Source organism: Astatotilapia calliptera, chromosome 14, assembly GCF_964374335.1.
Source record: "Astatotilapia calliptera chromosome 14, fAstCal68.1, whole genome shotgun sequence".
Taxonomy (NCBI): Eukaryota; Metazoa; Chordata; class Actinopteri; order Cichliformes; family Cichlidae; genus Astatotilapia; species Astatotilapia calliptera.
In genome coordinates, this window is record NC_137435.1 from 30,143,112 (window position 1) to 30,170,972 (window position 27,861).

The window sequence follows — 27,861 nt, forward strand, 5'->3', positions numbered from 1 at the left end:
ATGACAGAAATGCCAGATAATGACAGATTTCTGCAGGAGTCGTGTCACAGGAGGAAAAAAGAAAACAACAAAACACTGCCTGCCTGCCAGTCCGTGTTAGTGTTTCCTCATCTTTGAATAGCAGTGCTAAGAAGCAGTCCAGTGAGCCTGAGCTTCTCCACTTCTCTATTTTCTCTTTCTTTATTTTTGCACTTTGACCATGGCCCAGAATCACTATGATTTCATTCAAGTTAATCTAAGGATGCTAAGCACAGTCGGGCCTATTTATTACTAGGACGGGAGACTGAGCTCAGTTGGTAGAGCTCAGGTGGTCTGCCAGTCGGAGCGTTGGTGGAACGATCCCTGGCTCCTACAGTCCATGTGTCCAAGTGTCCTTGGGCATACTGAACCCCAAACTGCATCCATCATTTACCATCTTGGTTCATTCTGGTGGAGTGACATTTATTCAGATGCTAACTCTGACTAGATGAATGTTTATTTAAAACCCTTTGAACATAGTTGTGTACGTGCCGCACTACATCTGGATTGCACCGCAACTTGCTCATAGACAAACACTTTGTCAGGCCCAATATAAAAAAATATAAAAAAAAATTAAAAAATATTTGGCGTTTGGCATGTATAATGCGAACTTGGAACAGAGTGGAATTCATCCAAATGTGGAACATGCAAAAAAAGGGGGTGGGGGGGTTGTCAGATATATTTGAAAGCTGAAAAACGGTGACATCATTCCTACAGTAAACACACCCCGATAGTGACCGCGAGGACATGTGGTCCCGATTATTTGTTAGGTAATACCTCAAAGCAGAGGTGAAGTCATAGGCATTGATGAGCGTGCACACACACATTTATGCGGGTGCAGCCAAGGACCTTGCTAAGGGACGCCCAACGTGTATTAACCAAGAGCAGAGGTCCAATTAACTGTGCACTCCCCAACCTACGTATGCCTTCACACAGCCGCATGGGCCAGTAACATTGCACTGGAGCCGTTCAAACTGAGGAAGGCTTTGGCCTTTTGTACTGCAGTAATATTTTTCTCTCCATCATCGTTTTCTTGTGCTTCTCCAGAGTTTTTGTCTTCTCCTTTTCGCTGTATACCGACTCCCACACTGTATCTCTCACTCTCATATTCTCTTTCTCTCTCAGTCAACATCTTTTTCACACAGACAGATGCAAACAGCTATCTCTGCCCATTGCACCACACCAATGAAGGATAACTGCTGCAGTGTAATAATGAATCTCTGCCACACACTGTTGCCTCAGGACTGACACTGACTGTCAAGGACAGTGTTAGAAAAACTGTCTTTATTTTCCTACCCAAAGCCATCATTTGGCTTTTTTTCCTCTTTTTTTTTTTCTTTCCTCTAAGTAAATCTGTTAGTGCTCGAATAAATGTTGGTAAATGTGTTTTACTGTGGCTGCTGCACAAAAGAGATCATTTGCAGGGATATGTGAGTAACTCAGTGTTTGGTCAAATTAGTTTTTAAAGATCCCTGCATTTAATGGTTTAATATTTGTTCACTTTAACCCTGTTCTACAACATTATCCATTACAGTGTTGTGTACTGTTCAGCACAGAGATTGATATGGGATAGGGATATTAACTTGGATGTTTCCTGCTTCATTAATCTTGTCTAATCTTGTAGCTGTCCCACAAAATGCTAAGGTGCACAAGCTGGATTCGTTCCTTTAAACCACAAAGGCATACCCGCAATCACTTCTCCTTCTCCTGCCTATTTGGTTTGCTGTTCACAAAGTGCCACAATGTATCAGCAAAAATGCCACCTTAGTTAGCTCTGTGTCAATGTATTGTATCTACTGTAGTGAGAAAGCAGGCCGAGGATGAGAAAAGCTTGTGTGAAGAAAGGACCTGTTGTTTAGCAGCCCTCCTCCTGACCTTGTCTGTCTATTGTGTCCATGCTGTACAACATTTCCTTTTTACTGAGTGCAAAACGGGTCATTGTATTGCCGTGTTGGCTGTTTGTTTGCAGTACAGCTCCAAAAAGAAAAAAGGGTAGACTGCTTCATCAAATGTAAATAAAAGTACAATAGAGTGATTTGGAAATGATTTACATGTAATTGAAAATATTATCTATTATATTACTGGGCAACAGGCCGGGAGCGCAGAAAGGCCAGTTTAGCACACAGGCATAAGTACTACAGAGCCTTGCTGTGGTAATGCATGTTAAAATAATCACGGCCTTTAATGGAGGAGGAGTGGCACAATAGGTTTCTCCAAAATTGTATTGTTTATAATTAATGCTGCCTTGACCATTGAAATCCCTTGCGTTGTATAACTCTTTTGTTGCCTGTTCATGTTGTAGATTTATAGAGAACTCTGAAACAGGTGCACACAAGCAGAGCAGGTTCATCAGGCCTGCTCTTAGAATGAGAAGGGCGAGGTGCAGTAATCAACACCAAGCCAACGGCATGCTCTTTAAACACCAACTTCTCATGTGGAAACAAGTTTATAAGCTGTTATATGTCATTTATACCCTGCACCTGCCTTCTGTCTTTCTACAGCACACCTGCTGTTTAAACATTGAGTGCTTGATTAGTGACTACATGGGCGTATGTGTTCCCACCGCCACTAAGAAACTGCAGTGCACAGTTTGTACTTCCAGTATTTCGCCCATGGAAGTTCTGCCTTGTGGGACAATAAGCATTTCATGCACAATATCTGACAATTTTATAATGCAGAAAATGGAAATCATGGTTCATCAATGCAAGTTTTGTAATTTAGCTGAATTATGCAATTGCAAATTGGAAATATTAGAGTCACTGGAACAACAGGAAAACTATTCGGGTCCTGGTAAGTTTTCTTTTTGAAAACTATATTTTGTGACTTATTCATTAAGAGAAACTAATTCTCGGGAAAGAAATTCATACTGGATTAGCCATAACCTCAGTGGAAAAAAATCTGTGATGTCCACACAGCATGCAGTTAATTCCACAGAAGAGCCAAGGGTTACAGTCATTGTGTGCAACATATTTAATTTGATTTTAATTTCAATTCAGTTTTATTTATATAGTGTCAAATCACAACAGTCTTCTCAAGGCAGTCTATATTGTCTGGTAAAGACCAAACAATAATAGAGCGAGAACACCAACAATCAAACCACCCACTATGAGCAAGCACTAAGCAACAGTGAGAAGGAAAAGCTCCCTTTTAACAAGAAGAAACATCGGGCAAAATCAGGCTCATTTATACTGTTGGAAAGTCTGCTTCTTTTCCCTTAATCGGTGCCCTATTTGTAAAGAAAATGCATTTGTAGGTTGAGCAGCAGAGTTGAGTATGTGAGTTGTGCCCATGAAAAACTTGATCTGGTCTCGGACTGAACTCTATTATCCAAGATGACAACAATTGCCAATTGGGTGTACTGTTCGTGCCAGAGTGACCAACACAACCACACTGTCTGACTTGCGACAAATACTGGTTGACAAATGTTATAACATCCCACAGCAGTGACCCAAGTTGGTAACCAACATGAGATGAGGAACCAGGTTGTTGTGGATCTGTATGGCTCTTCCACATGTTATTGAGGCCCCTGTTTGATAATTGAATAAATTGTTAAATTTGCAATATGTCTTGTTTATTCAGACTTCATCCAATTCAATAAATGACACCACACAAGAGTCTATGGCAGAGTAAGCTGTTTAGCATTGGCTGAGAAGATTTGGCAAGTTTTTCATCAACTTAACCCACACACTGAACTCTGCTCCTCAACCCACAAATGCATTTTCTTACAAATGTGGCATTATTTAAAGGAAATAACAAGCTTTCCACTGGTATAAAATTTATTGCCAAGACGCATTGTTACAACTAAGAAACAATCAACCAAACACACATTCCCTTACTTTTTCTGACAAGTTTAAATATATAACATACATAACATATGTCACTGAGTAATGCAAGATATAACAATACAGATATAACAGTTTTGCAGTTATATTTGCAGAAATACGTTCTGGGCTAACTTCACTTACACACCTATTTTCAGCTTGTCCTTATCTAAAGTATACTTTTGGTTTACTGTTCAATATCTTTTGCTAATAGAGCCTTATTTGTCTTTCTTATATGACTGTTCAGAGCTTTAGAGCCATTTCTCCAAAGCTAAGCGCTTGTACAGCTGACTGGGCTAAGTCTTCAGCAAACATTTGAACTTTAGGCATTGTAGGTCATGATGTTCTTCAGTTTGTTTTCAACTTGAAATTCCCTTTTAAGTGATAAAGGAAGACGTAGCTGGGAAACAGTTGTGCAACTTGTTCACATCTCAACTAAACACCACAGCATGGTCTCAGGTTACCATCCCAGAGACAAATAGGTTTCCACTGGGTGCTGGTAAATTTGATGACACTAAACAGAACCACATGACAAGAGCACTTGAGCACACAACCTGCCCTGTGATGCAAGAGCAGTCAGTGGGACACGTAGTTGAAGCAAAGTATAGTTTGAGGACTGGAGTGCTGCTGTGTTTGTTTCATATGTGATTTAATCAGAGTTATCGGCACGTACACACTCTGGCAACTGGTTTGTTGTCTGTTTCCCTGCGTTGTAGCATTGCCGTTGGATCTATGCAAATTAGGGTTGTAGTTTTATTTTAGCTCACTTATTATGACATAAGTTTACATTCACTGTCATGAGTTCAGCTTTATTAACAGTCATTCGCTACTTGCAAAAGTACGATTATACGTTTGTTTTTGGAGATTTTTTATAAGATAAGTAAGAGTACTTCATAAAACAATGACAATAACATGTCATAATCATTTCAGAGAAGGGGATAATAAAATGGCACACAGTTTAAGGAGAGCAACTCTAGCTCATTAAATTGTTCGCGGACCTAGAACATACACCAATCAGCCACAACATCCCAGCTCCCGATGCTGTAGCAGGAAAGCTAAGGCTGCCTATAGGAGGAGGATTGAAGATCACTTTGCTGACAACGACCCCAGAAAAATGTGGCAGGGGATCAATCACATTACCAACTACAGAAGCAATAACCAGGCAACATCTAGGACTGATGCCTCACTGGCTGAGGATCTAAACCGTTTCTTCGCCCGCTTTGAGACGACCAAGCCCTCAGCTGCCACACCACTTCCACCCGCCCCCAGCACTGGCACACTAACACTTAGGGAGCACCAAGTGAGGTGTGTTCTAAGGTCAGTGAATCCCAGGAAGGCGGCAGGTCCTGATGGAATACATGGAAAGGTTCTCAGAGCATGTGCTGACGAACTGACCGGAGTCTTCACTAAAATCTTCAACCTTTCCTTGTCATCAAACACCGTCCCGCCCTGCCTCAAAACTTCCACCATCATCCCCATCGCCAAGAAGACAGCTGTGGCCAGCCCAAATGACTACAGGCCTGTTGCACTTACGCCTGTAGTGATGAAGTGCTTTGAGAGACTGGTCTGTCAGCACATCAGGGCCGGTCTGCCTCCCACTCTGGACCCCCACCAATTTGCCTACAGGACAAATCGTTCCACCGAGGACGCTATCACCATAGCGCTCCACACTGCGCTGAGTCACCTGGAGCACCGAGGAAGCTATGTGAGAATGCTCTTTCTGGACTTCAGCTCAGCATTCAATCATATCATCCCGGAGATCCTGGTCCAGAAACTGTCTCACCTGGGACTCTCCACCCCCATCTGCCTCTGGATCAAGGACTTCCTGACAAATAGACCACAGTCTGTCAGACTCGGCCCCCACCGGTCCAGCACCATCACACTCAGCACCGGGTCTCCACAAGGATGTGTTTTGAGTCCCCTCCTGTTTACGCTCTACACATCCGACTGCTCCCCTACCCATCTCTCAAACACCATCATAAAGTTCGCGGATGACACCACAGTGGTTGGACTCATCTCAAGGGGGGATGAGTCGGACTACAGAGATGAGGTCAACAGACTGACTGAGTGGTGTTCAGTTAACAACCTCCAACTGAACACCACGAAAACTAAAGAACTTATCTTGGACTTCAGGAAGGGCAGAGCAGACCCGGCCCCACTTTACATTCACGGGAGCTGTGTGGAGAGGGTACACTCCATGAGGTTTCTGGGCGTGCAGATATCTGATGACCTCTCCTGGACTGCAAATACTACAGCGGTGGTTAAAAAGGCCCAGCAGCGTCTCCACTTTCTGAGAGTGCTCAGGAGGAACAACCTGGAGGAGAGGCTGCTGGTGACATTTTACAGAGCCACCATAGAGAGCATCCTAACGTACGGCATAACAACATGGTATGCAGGGTGCTCAGCTGCAGACAGGAAAGTACTGCAGAGGGTCATCAACACAGCCCAGAAGATCACTGGCTGCTCTCTGCCCAGCCTGGAGGTCACTGCAAACTCTCGGTACCTCAGCAGAGCTGGCAATATCATCAAGGACCACTCTCACCCCAGCAACCAACTGTTTGAACTATTACCGTCAGGCCGACGGTACAGGTCACATAAAACCAGGACAAACAGATTCAGGGATAGCTTCTTTCCCAGAGCTATCACCGTAGTAAATAAGCACAAAAACAATTGAACCTATTCCATACCGTCACTGTCATTATATTATGCTGCTATTCATACTGTCATTATATTAATGCTGCTATCCTGTATATATTGTACATACTATTGTTTGAGTACTTACGATTGTTTTTTTTTGTACTTTTTATATTTTACATTTATATTTATTATTGAAACTTGCACCAAGGGAGTGGCACTCCAATTTCGTTGTACTCTGTACAATGACAATAAAGGCTATTCTATTCTATTCTATTCTATTCCCAATCTTGCCACTGAAGGTGTCATTTCATAGCATAGCATCAGAACATTTAAATAAGTTGTGAGGTTGGACATCTGTGGGTCAGACCTATTTTTCCAGCCCTTCCTAGAAAAATCTGGGACATTTTGGAAACCAAGTCAACAACTTGGACTGGATTTAAGAAATTACGAGAGCGTCACAAGGAGTGGACTGAGGCTGGTATTAGTATTGCATCAAGAGCTTCTAGGCACAGGCGTAGTCAGGAAACGGGCTACAATTGTCACATTCTTAATATCAAGTTACTCCTAAACTAGAGACAACAGCAGAATCATCTTACTTGGGCTAAGGAGAAAAATAACTGAAGTGTTGGTCCTCTTTGAGATAAATTTTGAATTACATTTGGAAATCAAGGTTTTACGCTTTGGAAGAAGACTGGAGAAGCACACAATTCAAAATGTGTCAAGTCAAACCTGCAGTCTGTGATGATTTGGGGTCGTCATGGTTGTTTCATAGCCCATATAGGTGTCTACCAGGGGATTTTAGAGCACTTTGTACTCCCATCTGATAGAGAATTGCCATTTTCCTTTTTGAAGAGGACTTAGCACCTGCCCACAGTGCCAAAAATAGCCATGTTATTACTGTGGTTGATTAACCAGCTAACTCACCTGACCTGAACCCCAGAGTATCTATAAGTTAAGATGCCAAAAGGAAGATGACAAATACCTTACCCCAAAATATAGATGATCTGAAGGCTGCTGTCAAGCCAACCTTGGTCTCAGTAATGCCTCAGCAGTGTAATAAGCTTATCACCTCCATGCCACAGCGCATTGCTGAAGCAATTCTTGGTAAAGGGCACCCAAATAAATACTGAGTATATAAATAAATATATATATCGAAGTTATAAACACTTTTGAATTGAGCTTTGAAAATATTCTAATAGTTTGTGAACGGATGTGCCAGTCCGATAGCTGGATCAGACATTGGTCTGATAGGCCCAGAAAGTAGGGCTGCTCGATTATGGCAAAAATGATAATCACGATTATTTTCACTGAAATTGAGATCGCGATTATTTGACGATATTTATTTAACCCTTTAAGACCTACTATAGAACCAAGTCCGCCAGAGCTTATATTATATTTTTACATGTTGTAGTGCCATTTGTGGGAGCATTTCAAGTTGCTAAATAACTGTTATAGCCCATATTTTAATAATATGTATGCATTAAGTCCATAGTAACTACATTAATTGCAAAAAAGTGCAATAAACTACAAAAAAATTTATATCGTTTTTGTTTTGTTTTTTTACATATATTTCTACTTGGAGAAATTTAAGAGGTTTATCCCTCAAAACTTTAAATACAAAAAAGTTGCAAAAAATAGTTTACAACAACAGGAAATTTATTTTGAGTGTCTTCATAGTTTTATTTTGGAGATACACCAATTTTTATATACTGCAGGAAAAACAAAAAAAACAATCCTATGATGCAAATTTGCAAAGAAAACAGCAGGTGCATCAAAATAAACTATTTCCAGCAGTGCAATTTGAGTTCTAAGCATCCCAGAAACTATTCAGAAAAGTCAAACATGACCAGTATAGGCTTTTAAGGCCTACAAGTAAAAAACTACATTTCCGCGAAAATGACGTCACTTCCAGTTTCGGCCAGGAAATGGCGGACATGCGACAGTTCGCGCTGACGTCTGTTTCACTGTGGGAAGTGTTACGAACAGCTGATCGGATCGGCAAAGCGTGTTTCTGGAATATTATGTTTTTGTTCCTGCAAGCGCTTTTTATGCAATTTTTGCAAAGCTTTATGTGGAACGAAACCGTGACCGAGGACAAGCTGATGGCATCAGATGTAAGTACAACTCCTCCGGTTCGGGTTCTACAGGGATTTAAAAATAGTTACACAAAACGGAGCGTGCTGCTCTGACCGGATTTAAAGGGTTAACAATGACTTTAGAAAATAATATAAAATAGTGTGCAACAACACTGATGTTTTTTTTTTTTTTTTTTTTTTACCTCTCTTTTCAACCAACAGCAGTCACTCTCCTCTCCAAATAACTTCTGCTTAGCTTTCCGAGCTTCCCTCGGGTCCTCTTAATCAGCAGTCTCCAACCTTTTTTGCGCCACGGACCGGTTTATGCCCGACAATATTTTCACGGACCGGCCTTTAAGGTGTCGCGGATAAATGAGGGAGGGGCTAATAATCGGCTCTGTCATTTTTAATGATCGTTGAAAGCCCAGATCGTAATCGTGATTAAAATTCGATTAATTGAGCAGCCCTACCAGAAAGTCTTCTCAACTCAGTGATAATGTGCCGCACTATGGTACAGTCAATGCAGTTCAGCAGTGTGAATCTAACAACAGTGGCACAACAGTTTTGTACCTGACACTGGTACACCAACAGCTTCTATTTTTATGTTTACACAAGTTTTGTACTTAACTGCAAAATCTGAAATGAACTGGATTAGGCTAATTTCAGATACTGGATTTCAGATTTTCATGATCTATAAGCCATAATCATAAAATTTAAAACAAAGATTTCACTTAATGTTCAGTGAATATAGAATATATGAACTTTTACCTTTTTGAATTAAATCCCCCCCCCTTTTCCCAAATATTCTCATTTTTTAAAGATTCACTAGTACATCCAACAAAGTTTCCAGGTGCTACTGTTACAGGTTAGTCAGTGTTTTCTGCTTTAACAGGATGTAAGAACTACAGGCTGGAAAGTTTGTGATTGCTTAGCCAAAGGTGTATTGTGTAACAGTATTCTTAATAGTGCCCTATTTTCAGACTTCCTACCGATAACTGCACTACTTTGGAAACACTCAAAACAAAAATCCAGCCCTCTGTAAACACAGTATGACTCTTCTCCATTGTGTAGAGGTAGAGGTCATTTACTACAGATGTTTTAGTTTAGAATTTAAGGCACTTGGCACACGTTGGTGTGACTGCAGCAGCAGGGGGGTGCGCTGTGGTTTTACCTTGTTTTTCAGATTGTTTGCAGCTTACATAGGACCCAGCATGCTGGCGCGTCAACTGAACATAAAACTTTAAAAGGCTATAAAATAAACCTTAAGCCTGTGCCCACCTCACAGCATGGAGTACCTCAGCTGATACTTGATACCCTCAGACCAGCTTCATGGGAACAGTCACTGCTCACCCAGACTTTCTTGACAAGGCAGGCTCCACTTTACCTAGATACTACAGGCTCACTGCTACAGCAGCTCAGCCCAGATAACTTCAGCCTGTTTCTCATTTATCTGCTCCTTATGTAACCCAGCCACATGGTTTGTGTGTTGGGAGGGAAGTTTGGAGAGGAGACAAGTCTTCACAGTGAGCTGACTGCAGAACCAAAAGCCCATGCGAGTTTTATTCCCTCTATTACATTAGCTTGTTAATGAATAGATCCTCTATTGACCCTGTTGTGCCGGGACAACTAATCAGCTGCTGGGCCTCACTTGACTCTGGCAACTTTAACATACTAGGCTTATTAAATGCACCACTCCGTGTTTAATCTATTATGGATGCGGCATTAAGTAATTCCCAACTTCTAACCAAACACTGAAGCAGTATCTTCAGCCAGTCAAAGCAGCCAAAAACCTGCGGAGTAGAGAACTGGTTTACTTTCAAAAGCGTCGATGCAGAGGTGCTGCTAGTGCCGTCAGTCCCACTTCCCTCTTGCCCTCATTGGCTTCCCCATATTTCCCAAAAACACGTGGCTCCAGCTCCTCCCTGCTATGACTTCTCCAGCAAGAGTTTGACCCAAGTCATACGCCTCAGTACTGTACATGGTAAAGGATATTACCTCTTGTGGCAGGGATGAATATGTTTTTAGAAAACGCTGCGGTGATCCTCTTTTAAAATGGCTTTTGCTTTCTTGGGGAAATACTGGACAGTGATACGCTGCTGACGGGGGCAGGAACACGGCGTGCTAGCTTCAATCTTCCTGCCTTATTTATTGTAACAGAACTACGATTTGGAAACGTCTTATTTGTGTGTGAAATATTTAGAGGAATATTTCCTCACTTTTTGTCGAATCGCGCCGTAAAATCCTCCCACGGAAGACTGTTTGCGATGACTGTGGGAGAGGAGTAAAAGTTCTCCATCGGACTTTAAAAACACCTGCCGCTCTCTGCTCCCTCCGCGCTGCCCTCGACGGCATGACCCTCGGCACGGTGGCCGGTTCCGACTGCTCGTCGCCGGTCAGCTTATGCTCCTGCTGCGGGGCAAAGATGGTACCCTACTTCAGCGACGACGCGGTGGTGTCAAAAAATGAGATCAACCAGCTGTAAGTTGCACAAGAGTGGCATGCTGTGAACAGTAGTGACAGTGGGCTGTTTCGTATTGAATAAACAATTAGACGACATAGTGTGTGTGTGTGTGTGTGTGTGTGTGTGTGTGAGAGAGAGAGTGAGACTAAAAACAATAAGTAGGTGGGACTGCGACACAGAGTGAAGCTGCCGTTAAGTAACAGGGTCTCCATTCAAATTTCTCCAGCACAACTTCAACTCCAACGTGGAAGTAGACTGTGGGCGTACTGTCTGAAACTCGAGTGTGCTAATAAAGATTTAAAATACACACCAGATTGTCACCATTATTTCATCTTGTAGCAATTTTATCATTTACCACAATACTCGGTGTTCTAGTGAATTGATGCAATATGTGGGTTTTGTAATATCAGGGTTGATGAATGCATTTCCTGGTGACGTATCAGGGTCTTACTCATCACAGTACTCCCTTTTTGACCTTACTAAGACATAAGTGCTCTTCAGCCTGTGTGAATCATCCAACCTGTTTCCAGGTGTGGACATGGAATCAAGCAAGGGATTCCTCTTTAGGTATACTTAGTGGAGAGAAATGGGGGGAAGGAAGGGGTCACCCGATTGCCATAATAAGAGATTTATGTGGCAGGGGGCATGTTGGTATTTAGTATCATGACTGAAATAGAAATAAGAGCTTTTGAGGAAGATGAGTTAAATAAAGTGGAGAAAGAAGAAACTGTAAATTTTTTTGTTTTCTTTACTTTTGGCTATAATATGTGACAAGTTAAACTTTTATGTTTGAGGTCAGTGGCTTAATGTGTCTTAATATTATTAAGGAAAAGACTCAAACTGACCCGTATCCACCTGGATCCTGACAGTTAATTTAAGCAATAAGCATCTGAATGTGACTTTTAAAATAATCCCAAACAGTTAGGACTGTTGTGTGTCTGGTAAACCAATAATAGTACTGCACAACTGGCTGCTCATCAGAATTTTTTATAAGCTGTCCATATATCCTGTTCTGTATTAGAAGTTCTAATACAGAACTGTCGGTGAAAATTATTCTTGGAGCTAAGTTTAATTGAGCTGCATTTTAAAGAGGTGCAATTTCACAATTTGTGTATATTTTCTAAGTTCACTATTTTGTATGTGTTGAGAAAAACACAGATTTTAAAATTACATGGTCTAATATTTACATTTAGCATATAACTGCAACATTATTTTTTCGTTTGTTTTTTTTAAAGACTCGAAAGGACTTGAAATTCAAAGTTTCAGACTTGTGACTTGACTCGGACTTTTACACCAGTGACTTGAGACTCGACTCTGACTTGCCTGACATTACTTGAGACTTGACTTGAGACTTGAGGATAAAGACTTGAGACTTACTTGAGACTTGCAAAACAATGACTTGGTCCCACCTCTGATTAGAACTAATGCCCTTTGTTGAGATGTCAGTGATGGATGATTACTTTATCATCCAGTGGTCTTATCTGTTATCTCTCTGTGCCTGCAGACATCAAGGCAAAGTTGGGTGAAGGCTTGGTTTTGCCTGAGAGATGTAAAAGGATTTAGCTGACTTGTACATGTGGTGAAGACGAGTCTGCTCTTCAGGACAGATCAAAGGCCTACTGTGTTCCAGTATTTCTAAACTCATGTGGTGCTGTCTCAGATAATCTCAACAAATTTGGGGAAGAGGGGGAAAAAGAAAATCAATGCAAAACTTCTTCAAAACTACTTAAACTAGATTAAAAGCTTATGTAATCAGCATTAACCAATTTGTATTTAGTTCCAGTGTCGGGCTGTTTTCATGGAGTCAGCGAGCGCATGAGAACGGGCCCTCTATTATGGTTTTCAGGAAAGTCAAGGGCAAAGTGTGTGTCTTGATTGCATTGTTTTTTAGTTGGTTTACACGTGACAGTGTAGCAAAGTTATTGAGTAAACTGAACGTTTAGCTTTTATTAGAGCTGCACCCACTCGTTAAGGAAATAGTTTTTCTTTCTTTCTTTTTTTTCTGTGAGTTTGCACAAGGTTGGTTTATGGGAAGAAGTTACTCTGAGACAGGCACACAGTGCTTACTGGCAGTCGCGTGTCTGGTAAACAGCAGCAGATGTGGGAATCTTTCTGACTTCCTGGCTTTGTTTGAAATACAGCATGATGCTAGTGGCTTGTTGTGATCAGCAGTTTTTTGTAGTGCCCAAAGATGGTTTCGAGCCCTTATCACGACACAGGGGACGTGCTTTCATTTTTTTCTGTTTGTGTGCACACATACATGTCTGTTTATGTCAGACAAATGCTGATTTTTAACCAGGTTTCTGCACGTAATTACAGGCTTTGAGGCTGTCACTGGACTTTAAGTGTTGCCTGAGGATAAACGACACCTGGAACACTGTTGTTGTGCCATCAGTTTTTAAAAGATACTGGTAAACCCTCTCCTCCACTTTTATCCGTGTTTGTGTTTTGTACACATTGTCCAAAGCAAACGGATGGGACTGAAACGTGACAAAGATGTTTTGTTTGAGCGTTTGCGGAAGAGACTATCAGCTGAACAGTGATACAGGCACCTGGTTATAGGTCCTTACCTGGGCTGTGTGTGGGCGATTTGCCTTTAACGTTAAGTAGGTTTCTCGAAGTTTGTATAATTAGCTTAAGTAAATCGCCTGATATCAGACAAAACAGATGATCCTGTTTGTTGCCAAGTTTCTATTAGTGCTTAATTGTGTCCAGGTACAACCACTGCTCATCTATATTTTGCCTCGGCCACATTAAAAAAAGATTTCTTTCTGTAACTGTAAGTGTAAAATGTAGTCCGGATCCTTCTGAGAATAGCCTCGAGTGCCTGACTCAGGTATGTTCATTTCCAGCACTCATACCTTTGTCTATCAGATTACCAAAGAAACAGTAGTGAAACTTGTGGTACTTAATTGCACGCTTGCAGAAGCCAGGGGAAAAGGGCAGCAAGCCGACTGTACTAGCAAAACAAAAGTCTATGTTTAGTTTGACCCGAATTTTGTCTCTTCATCGGTCCTGACCTCTTCTGCTCCAGAGGCCCTCATCTGCTATTTGAGTTTCCATGTTTGTCCAACAGTCTGTTTAGCATCGAGCAGACTTTGTGGAAATGCACTTTGATTAAAATTACAATCAAAAACATGTAACCTCTTGAGATTTCGTGTGACACGGGCCTTCAGCCAGACTTGAATGAGGACGTTGAGGTTTGTGGGTCTGCTAGCTCACCGTGACACTACACGAACATAACTTCTCCCTTTGGTCTTCTGTCTGTCATTTTTTTTCTGCATGTTCATGGCTTATGCTTCCAGGCATCAGGGCCCACGTGCACCTGCAGACATGTGGACACACATAAACATACACAGCAGCTAATTCCCTGCCTTTCTCATGGGCTGTATCCGTCTCTGTTGTAAACTCCTAAAGCCTTAGGAGGACCTGCCCTCCACAGAGCAGACCCTATATTTATCCCACTCTCCTCCTGAGAGTGACTAATATGGGCACAGGCTGGAGGAGGGGGTCAGTCAGCTATCTGCCCACTATGTGGAGTGGTCCTTACATAGTGATGATTGTGTCTGTGGCTGTTGCCCTAACATGTACCTACAGCTTTGCTTTAGCCCAAAAGCCTGGGATGGCTTAATGCCAAAAGATGACCCACCCTGCTCTCAGCTACACGCTCTGACCGGGTCTTCTTTCTTTACCTCCCATCTTTCACAGTCCACTTGGCTCTGTGGAGCCCAATTTAACTGAACTCGTTGCCCTCTTTCCATTTCCCCCTTTGCTGTGTCCTCATGTTTGTAGAGCGCTGGCCTTTAAATCAGCCTGAAAGTGCATATTTTCAACTGTCTTGGCAATTCTTATCTTTCTCTCATACACTCCTACAGACTGCAGTGTTATCGGTCTGACGGTACCATATCACATTACTAATTTATCATTTAAAATGAGTTCGGCTTAAAGGCAGCTGCATAACATGAGTTGACCATTCTAATTTAATGAGAGGCTTGAAGTGATTCAAAGATTTACCCATTAGATTCAAAGCAGATGTGTGTGATGGTGCAGAAATTAAGAATTATGTCCCTAATGACTCTATAGTGTGCCCTATTAATTAATGAATTGAAAATTTTGTCTATAAAATATCAGAAATCAAGAAAAATGTCCAGATAAAACTGTTCACAGCTCAAGGACATTAATCTTGTTTAGTAAAATGTCAAATTAGAGAAGCTTGAACTGGTGAATGCTCATTATTTATTTATTTGTTTATTTCCAAAAACTCTTCTTTTTAAACAAAATAATCAATCTCTTGATCATTCGATGCAACCCTGGTGAGATTCCTCTGGGTGATGATATTCTGTGCTTCTAACTGGCTTTACTCGTTTGTATTCATCCAGCACTAGCCTGAGTACAGTATTACAGCAGCACACGCAAGCTTCAGTGTGAACCCTCTGCAGCGTCAAAGAGAAGCTTCTATGTACAGTTCATCGACTGCTGAGACTTTTAAAGGACTACTGTATTTTTAGAAGCTGTATATGAGAGTCATTCACAGCCCCCCACCTTTCAAAGCATGGGGCTTACATTACTCTCTCTGTGTGTCTGTGCGCAGGAATACAAGTGCGCGTTTGCTCGCACGCGCGTGACCCTCCACACCAGGTTCTCGGGAAGAGTAGCAGTGTTGCATTACATGACATTGTACAGTAGCGCTGCTGTACACAGTCATTTCCAAGTACAGCACATAGGAAACTCACAAGTGTAAGTGGGGCATGATGCAGCAGGAACTGAGGAGAATGACAGAAACTTAAAAGTAGGACAAAGTTGTGTGAAATGCAGAAAACAGAAAAAAAGAGGGGGGGGGGGGGGAGTAAGAGGAAACAGCTGGTTCAAGGGTGGGTGGGTTATGGGAAATGAGCCCAGCACAAGTCAGTCTTTTTTTGTTTTTTTGCTCTGCGTTGTCTCCTGATTCTCCATATCTATGGTCTCAGCAAAACTCAGGAAGGGCAGTTGGATGGCGGGGAGGATAGAGAGATGAAGTTACAGACAGGAGGGGGGATGACAGGAAGACTAAATGACAGACAGCACTGGACTTTTTTTGCTGTTTTGAGTGTGAAACTGTAGAACTTGATGAACTCCAAGTTGGGTTCATTGAGTGTAAGCCTGCTGCTAAAGCTAAAATATGCTCGCGGCACACTAGGGTAGCATCAAAATAAACATATCAGTCAAATACCTGATTGTTTGACCTCAGAGATTTGATGTCATCACCTCACATTCATTAATCCCAGTGATCTTTATCGCGTCAGTTCCTTGTTTTAGCTGCCAGCTAAAAGCCGCCCTTGTTTTGAGCAGAACAGGTTGGACGACTGCTTGGAAGAGTGTTTCCTCTACTAACTATTTGTATCTGCAGTGGTTTTGTTTTTGTTTTTTTTCTATTTCTTTTTTGAACTGATGTTTATTTACTGCATCTTTTAAAAAAAGTCAGAAAAGGATCTTCCTTAAGAATGTGTTTAACTTTTAAGACTCACGTTTTGCTGATTAGGATCATTGTGGCTGCACGCACATCTGTTTCTACACCGGCTGCATTCTTGCCAGCTTGACTTGTGGTGTCATTTTTGGCAAAACCTGCAAAGTGAATACAGCCGATGTGTTTTTGTTATAATGATGCATTTCTCCTTGGGCTGGAAGAGTTACTTAATTATATATTAATTATATTTGTTAAGAGCATAATTTTCATAGCAGCAGTACTTTTCTTTTTTCTTTTCTTTCTCTCTGTATCCACTCATGAAACACTAGCAGCCGAGCGCCCGGCTGGCCAAGTGGTAGACTTCTCGCTTAGCATCATTAAAGTTATGCTTTAATGATCGCATGGTTATCATTAGCTGCTGCAGGAGTAGATGTTTTAACTTGTTTTCTAGCTATCTTGTGAGGTTAGTGTACCTCCGTACACTAAACATACACCTGGTCAATCATACATGCAAGCACGGCACTTTAACTGGTATCCAGTTAAAACATTGGCCTCAGTTTATAATGCATCTTCCTCCTCAATGCAGTGACCTCAGTCACAGTTAATAAGATTAAGTGTCTCAAAGGGAGCAAAAAGCCCGTTTAACTAGGCCTGCTTTGGATTGAAGTATTGTGCGCTGGCCAACTCTTATCGCAGCTAAAACATTGTGTAGGAGGGGGACTCGTTCCATCTTCCCTCTCGGACCCCCGGTCCCCCTCAGTTCCCCCTATCCCTCCCTCCTGGCAGCTGTTAGTGTGAGTAAGTCTTGTGTGTGTAATCCAGCTGTGTGGAGGACCAGAGAACATTGTGTTCTGAGTTCACATCGGGGCTTGGATGTTGTTTTGTTCGCATCGGTCTGTGAGCTCTGATCTGGGGAGCCTGCAGACCAGAGGCGAGCTGAATGGGGCATTGTGACGGCGACACAAGGGCACGACAACGCTCTACTAGTCCGTGTCCCCGTCTTGTGCCTGTTATGGGCATCCGGGGTCGGCATGTGGAAGGAAGCAATTTCAAATTAAGTTACGCAAAAAAATACCAGTTATGATTAGATAAGTTTGCTTTTTAGGCTTCTATTCATGCTTCATTTTCTCTTCTCTTCCAGTATCAGTGAGAGCTTCCTCACAGTTAAAGGTGCAGCCCTCTTCCTTCCCAGGGGTAACAGTCCCACGCAGAACTCCGCACCTCGAATCAGCCAGCGCAGGAACAAACACACAGGTAAACCCTCATACTTACAGCGCCCACACAAACAGCAGCTGCACCATCTCCCAAAACTTCCTCTTACTCCCTTTTTCACCCCAAACCTCACAAATGAACTCTGTGGAAAAACTTGAGATTAAAGAGCACAGTATGTCTTCAAATGGACATTCCTCTACAGCATCATGGGTCACGGCTGGCGTTAATTTCTGTCAAGCTGTTTCACAACAGAGCAGATAAGCTCAGCAGTGGTGAGCTTGTTTGCTGGATAGGAAAAAAAAACCCCAAAAACATCTTAATAAGTCACAGACAAAACGGATCCACACGGGAAATGACACTTTCTATCTGATGTCGTCTCATACTTTGAAAATGTTTTTGTCCAGGTGACCTCCAGAAGCATCTTCAGACCATGTTCACTGTGCTGCGCCCAGAAGACACAATCAGACTGGTTAGTAACAAGCACACATAAATAAATATAATTACAAAGGTCAGTTGTGTGTGGTCCTGTGATCAGAGAGCATATTCCAGAGCATCTGATTAAGGTCTTAAGAACTGAAACATGGATTGACTTTTGAAAACATAAACAGTTATGAGGCAAAGGAAGTCTCAGCTCTTCCAGCTGTGCCAACAACAACACCCTCACATGAACCTTGCAGAACTCTAAGTGTACTATAAGTGTGCTCGCCTTTCCCCTGATGTCCCTGCTGCATGTTTAATGAAAAGGGCTTATGAGAGAGGGATTTTTAAAAAAAGGACTGGTTAAAACCACCTTAGGTTGTCCCTGCATATCTCATATTCACTATCCAGAGTTTTAAATGCCAGTCTTGTGGTATAAAGTATCTATAGGCCCTTGAATGATAAAGGGTTGATTTCCAGGGCTGTAAAGAGTCAAAGACATTACACAGGTGATTCTACAGTTTGCCCCTGTCCTTCTTTTCTTGCAGGCTGTGCGTCTGGAGAGCGCCTGCCCTCAGGTAACCCGCTACATGGTGGTGGTTTCCACCAATGGTAGACAGGACACAGAGGAGAGCATCGTGCTCGGCATGGACTTTGTCTCCTCTGATAGGTACACCTTCTCTGTCTTATTGTAGTTTTATAATAACTCAAGAATTTATGTTTTTGCTATGCAGATTTCTTTTTTCTTCTTGAATTGGATCGTCCTCATACTGTAACTGTGGTGTAGTTGACACAGTCAGAGAAATTCAATAAATCAGTGAAAGTTTTTTCAGCTAAAGGATAAAGTAAGCAAACCAGTGCATCTTGTTTCACTGTCTTTACCTTGTCGATCTTCTCTGGCAGCTGCTGCACGGTGGGTCTGGTTCTCCCTCTCTGGAGCGACACTATGATCCACTTGGATGGAGATGGGTAAGACGCCACACCTACTCCCTGCTTCCTCTTACTGCTCCCTGGGGCAGCTGCCCGACTGCTCTGATGACTTTGTTTACTTGTTTGTGAGCTTTGTGTTTTCTAACCTGTCTCTTTGCATCTCCACAGTGGCTTTAGTGTGTCGACAGTCAACAGGGTTCACGTGTTCAAACCAGTGTCCGTCCAGGCCATGTGGTGAGCAACCTTTATTTATTCCACCAGAATGACAGCCGTGTGAAGCTGTTGGCCTGCAAACAATGTGTCCATTGTGCTCCACCCTTAACTTTGACCTCCAGACTGTTTTTTCCTCACTTTTTCTTATCTTTTCATTTGTTGTCTTATCATGTTTTTGCTTTCAATCCCTCTCACGTGTCAGAACCGCCTCTTCATATCTTTATTTTGTTGTCCCCGACTGACTTCATCCTTTGAGTATGATCGTGTTATGCCTCTTTATAGCTTCAACCTATGCCCTGTTGTTTAGTTCTCACATGTTTTTATTCATTCTTCACACATCCATCCTTTTTATTTTCACTCTCACATAACTTTTACTCTTTATAAGTCCAAATTCCTTTCTGCACTTTTCATTCCTCCCAGTGACATTTGCTCATGTGAAAAATCTCCTTGCTTTCAACTGTCTGCCCTCAGGTCAGCCCTCCAGTCGCTCCACAAAGCTTGCGAGGTGGCTCGCTGCCACAACTACTACCCAGGCAGCCTGTTCCTGACCTGGGTCAGCTACTACCAGAGCAGAGTCTCATCCAGCCAGTTGTGTATCAACGAATGGAACGCCATGCAGGATGTCGAATCGCACCGTGCCAATTCACCCGTCCTCTTCACAGACCTGTGAGTAGATTAGGATGGCCACATTAAGGAAAGGGTTTTTCAGAGAAGCACTGCAAACCACTTTGAGAATTGTGTGGCATAAACCCTGCGCCTGATGTGCACACATGCACATGACATAGACTAGAGGGTAAACACGCTGCTCCCCAGAAATTCACAGCAGTAACTGCTCACACAGTCGTACACAGTTTCATCACAAATTCACCTTCACCGTGGCTGTTTCTGTGAAAAGTAAAAAATATGTTGCAGTCGCATCTTCCTAACAGCATTGCCTAACAAGCATAACAAGTGTTGCTACATCCCCAAACTAAAATATTGCAGTCTGCAGATCCATGGACTCTGGAATGAGGCCACGTGCCCTCTCTAACCTTCCAGGAGAGGCAAAAACAACAGACCAAAACAAAAGCCTGAAGCGCTGATGTTTACAAAGGTGCCTAATCATTAACGTGTTCACAACATGATGAATAACGCTGCCTTATCAACATATTTACATGGAAACATAATAAAATACAAGCAGTGACTTCAATAGATTTGTCTTCACTGATACCAGGGAAATTCCCCTCCCTGCTCCTTCGTCACATGCTCTGCTACCTATTTAGACTGTCTGCCTCTCTCCCCTCACGCACGCACACACACACTCTCTCTTTGGGGGTCTTCTGGAGTCTAAAATAGCCAAGGCTTTAGCTGTCTTGATTTACTTATGGAAAAGTAGAGTCCAGATAAACTCATAGGTAAGTAGAGTCGCAGAAAAACAGACAGGAGCAGGTGGTGAGCACAAAGACGGGGGCTACTTGAGGAAATAATGAGGAACAGTTCGGGCAGAAAAAAAGCCACTTCAAACCATACGTTTAAACACTTCGCACACACAGACACGCACAGTCTCTCTCGGAATGATTTGGCTCTGCCCCTTACAGCCAAACACAGAAAGTTCCTGTTGGTTTTCCCGGACAGGGAGGCTGCTAAAGCCTCGTGACATGTCAGTGTTTGTTGACATGGCTTTCCCCCGCCCCAACACTAAAAATAATCTTATCTACCTGCAAGCAATTCAGGGAAGCTGCGTAAAATTTCCATTATTCATTTACTCATTAGCTCCGGTCCTTATGTCGTCATTTGCCCTCGTGTAGTCTGTGTTTTTGCCTGACTAGGCTTCCCTCCCTCAGGCCGTCTGCAGACAAGTGGAGGCTTGTTGTGAGGTAAAAGTGTTACTGCATGTCAGTAAATAACCCGTGTCAGTTTTTGTTGTTGTTGTTGTTTTCTCACTCAACCCTCGTTCCACTCAACTCGTTCTCATGAGGTCAGGGAAATGTTCAGGGTTGAGCTAAACAAGCCCCCCTCCTACCTCATTTCCAACACAGATGATGCTTTCATCTGTGCAGTGTCACACACCTGTGGTCACTGTACTTCCCCTTTTTGTAGCTGCTGACCCACACTGCTGTGTGCTGATGTCCGGAATCAGTTTGAAGCAAAAAACAAAAGAAAAAATGTTAGAAGAAGTCGTTCACAGACAAACTGAGCTCTTCTCTCCAGAGAGGCAATTAGGCCACTTGTTGGTATCGTCGGTGTGACGTCGGAAAGGCCCCCAGCCAGAACACTTAGGAACACAGCGCGGCACAACAAGAAGCAGATCCTACAAGGGGACTTTGTCTAATTCTGAGAAACTGGAGAGGGGAACAGAAAATCTGAGAGCACAAACTCAAACGGGAGCACAAAACAAAGCCGTAGTTCTCTGGTGGAAGTAATGTCATTGAGACTTGCGTAAAAGTGAACATGAATGTAATGCAGCTGTGAAGGTGGCTCTCTTCAAAGTGAATTTTTTTATTTATTTATTTTTTTTACTTTGGCCAAGTGTTAAAGTTGTTTTTAAATGGAGGTCTTTGTGTGTTTTATGTGCAGGCCCACAGAAAGGGAGCGCACAGAACGGCTGATCAAGACGCGCCTCAGAGAGATAATGATGCAGAAGGACCTGGAGAACGTCACCTCAAAGGAGGTGAGGGGACAGTGAAATTTACATTTGGTGCTTAGATGTAGGTGTTAACTATAGACTGCACATTAAAGGTGGATATAGTCACCATGACATCTCTCATGGCTTGTGAAGTGAACAGATGGCCTTGTGTAGATGGCCTCCTTCTCTCCTCTTTCAAACCAGCTGTCTACACAACGTAAACATTGGCGTCCTCAGTCATGTGTCATTTGTCCGTTTTCAATTTAATTAAGTTTTATTTATATAGCAACCAATCACAACAACAGTCGCCTCAAGGCTCTTTATATTTTAAGGTGGACCCTACAGTAATACATACAGAGAAAAACTAACAATCATATGACCCCCAATGAGCAAGCACTTCTGACAACAGTGGGAAGAAAAAACTCCCTTTTAACAGGAAGAAACTTCCGGCAGAACCAGGCTCGGGGAGGGGCGGGGCCATCTGCTGCGACCGGATGGCGAGTGAGGGGAGAAAGACAGGATAAAAGGACATACTGTAGAAGAGAGAGGATTCAGGGTCACCTGAATCCTAACCACCTAACCAATTGCTTTAGCAAAAAGGAACGTTTTAAGCCTAATCTTAAAAGTAGAGATGGTGTCTGTCTCCCAAATCCAAACTGGAAACTGGTTTCAGGAGAGGGGCCTTTCTGTGCAAAGTAACTTAAATTTAAATTAGAATTGAAACTAGACACTGGGGCTATACACTCATCACTAAAGTGTTTACAGAGGTCATAAATCAAGAGCGACAGGGTCATTTTCTGAAAAGCTTGATTCAGACTTCCTTTTGCAGCCCAGATGTCTCCTCACGATGGTCGTGAGAAAGAATGCATGTTTACGCCACTGGCTTCACTTTTCAGACGCAGAGGCTGCAGTCATCTTTTATGTACAGTCTGTGGTTTTATTACTTGTAAAGATGTACTTATGCCCTGATTTTCTGCGTTTCCCTGCTGCTGTTATCAGCTGTCATCAGACCATTTATTGTTTGCCTGAACTTTCACAGATCCGAACAGAGCTGGAGATCCAGATGGTGTGCAACCTGAGGGAGTTTAAAGAGTTCATAGACAATGAGATGATTGTGATCCTGGGACAGATGGACAGCCCCACGGAAATATTTGATCACGTCTTCCTGGTGAGACAATTGGGCTTTGATTCCATTAGCCTGTGAAGGTTTGTCATGTCAGACTTGAGGTTCAGTAAAAAGCTGCATCTAACCTTGTTTTGTCTTTCTAATTGTAAATAAAAACTTAGCGCGTGCTGTTAATGACTGGACCTGTGTTGTTTATAGGGTTCAGAGTGGAACGCTTCTAACCTGGAGGAGCTGCAGAACAGTGGGTAAGAGATCAGTCACTTAAGCTAAGATTAAAATTGATGTATTAAATAAATTTTCTCGTTAAAGTCGATTGAAACGAGTAGCTCGTTTATCATCGTCACATCCATGAGATCACACTGACACGCCTCCTCCCGTCTCTCCTCCAGAGTGCGCTACATCCTGAATGTGACCCGGGAAATCGACAACTTTTTTCCAGGAATGTTTGAATACCACAACATCAGAGTGTACGACGAGGAGGCCACCAACCTGTTGGAGTACTGGAACGACACGTACAAGTTCATCACCAAAGCCAAGTAGGCTTCTACACACACACACACACACACACACACACACACACACACACACACACACACACACACACACACACACACACACACACAGTTTAAGCTCCTCTTTCTCACTAGTTCATGTGCTTCAACCCTGCCTCTTTCCCTTCCCACTTTAGGAAAGCCGGTGCCAAGTGTCTGGTTCACTGTAAGATGGGCGTGAGCCGCTCTGCTTCCACAGTGATAGCCTACGCTATGAAGGAGTATGGCTGGAACCTGGACACCGCCTTTGACTATGTGAAGGAAAGACGGGCCGTCACCAAGCCGAACCCTTCCTTCATGAAGCAGCTGGAGGAGTATCAGGGAATTCTGCTGGCAAGGTGTGCTCTCATGCAGAAACATGTACAGTTCCTTAGAAGGAATTTGGAGCTAACGAACTCTTCTCTCCCTCTTGTTCTTCAGCAAACAGAGGCATAATAAGCTATGGCGTTCCCACAGTGACAGCGACCTATCAGATCGCCTGGACTCGAAGCCTTCATCTCCCTCCTTGAACCGCGCTGACTCTCACAATAACAACACCTCCTCCCCGTCTGTGCATCACTTCCTGGGTGTGGCCGTGCTGCAGGCGCTCTACCCCGAGCCCGAAGACTCGCACGCGCTCTCCAACGGAGTGTGTGACTCGCTGGTTCAGGAGGTCAGATCAGATTGCGCAGACCCCCGCCTGCTTCCCCTCCCCAGACCCCGAGCAGCCACCGTGGTCCCAGAGGAAAAGCAGGGCAGCTCGGCGAGCGTGGCCATCACTGTGCCCGTCGCTCTTCCACTTCCACCACCATCGCTCCACATCCTACCTCCCACCCCTGAACTGCAGCGCGCTCACAGGGACACTCCCACACATCTGTCCTGCTCAGTGGGCAAACCAGAGGAGCTGTTCCTCATCTTACCCGACAGAAGCAGTTCAGAGGAAGTCTCTCCTCTCACTCTGGGATCCACTGACTCGGACATGATCAACCAATCATTGTCTGATTTAACGAACAACAGCCACACTCCGCTCAGCCCTGCGACTCCCACTTCCTCGCCTCCGATCTCGGCTTTCGCTCCCAGCGACGACAACAACAACAACCCGAGCGAGTTGGATACCCGCGGTGAGGCAGACGGGTCATCGACCCACAGCACGGACAGCATCGACTTCTTCAGCGCCCGGGAGAAGTTTCTGGGGCTGGCCAAAGATGGCCGACATCGGACGCTTTCAGAGCAGGCACAGCAAAGGACGTCTCTGTCAACTGACAGAGAAACAGAGGTCAGCGAAGACGAGGAGGAGCAGAGGAATGAGATGAGTCAGGTAAGGTTTCATTCAGCTGCTTCTTTCTGTTCATTTTTATTTATTTATTTTTTTTAATAGCATCTCAGTTGTACGACCACTTTTCAGAGTGACCTTTGTCATCATCATCAGCTGTAAAGAGAAAAATTTAAAAATTTCGGTCAAATCCTTTGATTTAGGAGATTTAAATGAACTTTGAATAGTATCCACGGTTTTATTTTAAAGTTTTAATCAGAGGGAAGTAAACTGGAATCTGAGTGAATGTGAGGACTGTGTGGTAGCAGATAGATTGAGCTGATCACAGTGACACCTGCTGGACAATGAGAGAATAATCAAGACCAAACCTCCTCCTATAACGAATTGTCAGTAGTATTATGTGGATTATAAAAGAGTGTAAACAGGACTGAGCTAATAAGTCATTGCTTGGAATAAAAGCCTCACAATGGCTGTGCTAATAAAGTCTGTATCCTCTCTTTGTCTCTCAGGAGTCTGATGACAGCTCTGACAAAACCAGTCCTGACCGGATTCATCACACTCACCACGACAACGGAATATCAGTCCGCCATATTGTCACTGAGATCGAAGCCATATCACACCCCGCCGCATCTCTTCAGACTCCTTCCTCCTCCTCATCTTCTCCACTCCCTCCATCCTCTCACAGTCCTCAGGTCATCCGACCGGAACATCAGGAAGAGGGGGAGTCTTCTGAAGTCACGCACACCTCTTCGACTCCACCTTCACACCCCCAGCCTCCCACCACACTGTTGTGCGACTGGCCGGCGGGCTCCGTGCGGCGGGCCACCAAGCAGCTGGAGCAGAAGCTGAAGCAGGAACTGGAGATGGTGGCATGTCAGCGGTCTCCGCTGCATTCGCCCAGCAGCGAACAACCTCCTGTCATACTGTCCGTATCCTCCGAACACGTGCTGCTCCACTCCCCCATGCATGCTGCAGAACAAAGGATCACTCAGGGAGAGAACATGGCTGTTTCTGCTAATGCTACGTCCAAAGATGAAGAGAAGCACACGGGGTCACACAAAAGACCCGATTTCTCAGGCACAAGCGACCTCCAAGACCTTTCATGTTCCCCAAAGTCAGATATCAGCCACGTCTCTGGTGCTATACCTGTCAGTGCGCACACATCCACAGATAGCCACACAGTGACATCATCACTGGCCTCTGCTGAGCAGTTATCAGCATCATCTCAAGATACCTCAGCCCAGTCTCTCGGACGGGGCCAGCTCCATAGCCAAAACCTGCAGGACTGTTCGAACCTAATGACTCTGGATGGCGTGACGCTGCAGGAGTCGGACACGGATGAAAGCTCTCGGGTCAGGCAAGAGGGCTGCGGCCCCGTCTGCGCTGCCCAGAAGAGGCTGGCCCGAGGCAGCCAGGAGCTGGAGAAGATTCAGCAGACGCTGAGAGAGCTGCAGGCTTTTCTTCACGAGGGCATCACCCTCGAGACGGCAGACAGTCGAGGACAAGAACTGGGGCAGCCTCAGGGGCCAAGAGACGCCATGGACACAGACCCAGAAAGTTATAAAGGGGTGAGTTTTGAAGAGAGCCCTCCAGCTCTGAAAGTGGGGCAGCAGCTCCTAGAGAAGCAGGAGCAGAGGAGTTTGTTGGAGCCAACAGAGTGGCACAGAGCCACAGAGCTAGAGGCGCGCATCCGCCAGGCGGGGCTCACCCCCCCGTCTCTCATGAAGAGATCGGCCTCCTTGGCTAAACTGGACTGTCTGGAGCTGTCGGCTCATGACCTCAGCAGCTTGGACCTGAGGACGCACAACAGAGCAACACTGTCGCACTCGCCTGACTCGCCCTCGTCGCCCCAGTCTCACCCGGACGACACATGGAAGAAGCAGAAAGTGCTGGCTCAGAGGCCGTGCTCTGAAAGAACAGGTTCGTGCAGTGATGACACATCCCCTCCACCCCTCGGCCTCTCCCCCTCCACCAGAGGGGAAAGAGGAGAACGGGAGGAGTCAGAGAACAGCAGCAGTAGCAACAGCACGGTCCCTGCATCCCGTCAGCCGGGGAGAGGACACTCGTCAAGACGTTCTCGCAAAGCTTCCGCTGAGAAGAAGCAGCAGCGAGCCGTCACTCTGCTATACAACACCATGTAACCTCAGATCAGCAAGACTGGAACACATGCGACTGAAGCTGCGCTTATGTGTGTGAAAGAGACCGCATGATGTGTATGAATGTCAGCTGTAACCCCCTGTGTGTGTTCTCCGGTGTTATGTGTATAGTATGCAAGACATGAATGATGAGCATATATTTGCATGGAAACCACTGGATGTTTGTATGAACTGGAGTTCAGGTTCGTCTGTACAGTGTCATGAATGTCCAAACTAAGACTGAACGGTGCTCATGCACTCATTTATATCAGTGTCCCCTTTTTTTTTTTTTTAAGTGTGACCCTCGCTGCCTGTTCAGAGTTTCTAAAACTCCAACCAGAGGGGCTTTTGTTTCTCAAACCATGCACTTTACTGTTTAGATGACTCTTTTTCTTTTTAAAAAAAATTTGAGACGTGTTTCTTACCCCGGGGAGGATTGTTGTTTTGCACTGTTCTCAGTAGACTTGTCTCTGTGGTTTTGTTTTCAAAGCTGGCAGACATGTCTTTATTCAGATTTTTAATTAAACCAGGACAAAGCTGATATGTTGTTTTTGTTTTTTATTATTATTATTATTATTATTATTACTTAATTGCTTTAGCAGTAAATAAAGGTGGTGAGTTTGTTTTAACGGTAGTGACTCCTTAGTTTTTCTGTTTTTAGCCACTCCCATGTAAGGCAAAGAAATGAGGCCAGCTTTTAAATATACCGCCACCTGCTGGACAGGCTGATCCACACACTAAAACTGGATTTCATGACATTGGGTATTGCCACTACCAAGCTTCTCTTTTCGAATGACTGAAAAGCACATCCTTAATAGAAATACATTTTACCTCTCGTTTTTAACTACAACTAACCGATCTTTTAAGCACGTCGGTGCCAACTCCAGTGGGAAATGATCTCCATCAGTGTTCAGCGCAGCTTATTTCAGGCTGACATTTTACCTACTGTTTCATGTGGGTAATTA

The 27,861-nt window shown here is 43.8% G+C and overlaps 1 protein-coding gene across 2 annotated transcripts in view; it reads left to right on the top strand.

The window, feature by feature from the left end:
- The window catches only part of ssh2a (slingshot protein phosphatase 2a), a 31,506-nt gene extending 4,069 nt beyond the window's left edge, over positions 1-27,437 (top strand). Inside the window, exons 1-14 of one of the 2 annotated variants that reach the window (XM_026192428.2) lie at positions 10,511-11,029; positions 17,597-17,709; positions 18,072-18,136; positions 18,633-18,754; positions 18,988-19,053; positions 19,183-19,248; positions 19,699-19,893; positions 21,784-21,877; positions 22,872-23,000; positions 23,157-23,203; positions 23,348-23,494; positions 23,647-23,847; positions 23,930-24,806; positions 25,271-27,437. In XM_026192428.2, the coding sequence (XP_026048213.2) occupies positions 10,902-11,029; positions 17,597-17,709; positions 18,072-18,136; positions 18,633-18,754; positions 18,988-19,053; positions 19,183-19,248; positions 19,699-19,893; positions 21,784-21,877; positions 22,872-23,000; positions 23,157-23,203; positions 23,348-23,494; positions 23,647-23,847; positions 23,930-24,806; positions 25,271-26,902 (3,882 nt within the window). In that variant the 5' untranslated portion in view covers positions 10,511-10,901 and the 3' untranslated portion in view covers positions 26,903-27,437. Of the gene's footprint in view, positions 1-10,510; positions 11,030-17,596; positions 17,710-18,071; positions 18,137-18,632; positions 18,755-18,987; positions 19,054-19,182; positions 19,249-19,698; positions 19,894-21,783; positions 21,878-22,871; positions 23,001-23,156; positions 23,204-23,347; positions 23,495-23,646; positions 23,848-23,929; positions 24,807-25,270 lie in introns of those variants that run through there. The other variant, XM_026192429.2, reaches the window with a different exon arrangement.
- Positions 27,438-27,861: the final 424 nt, after the last annotated feature.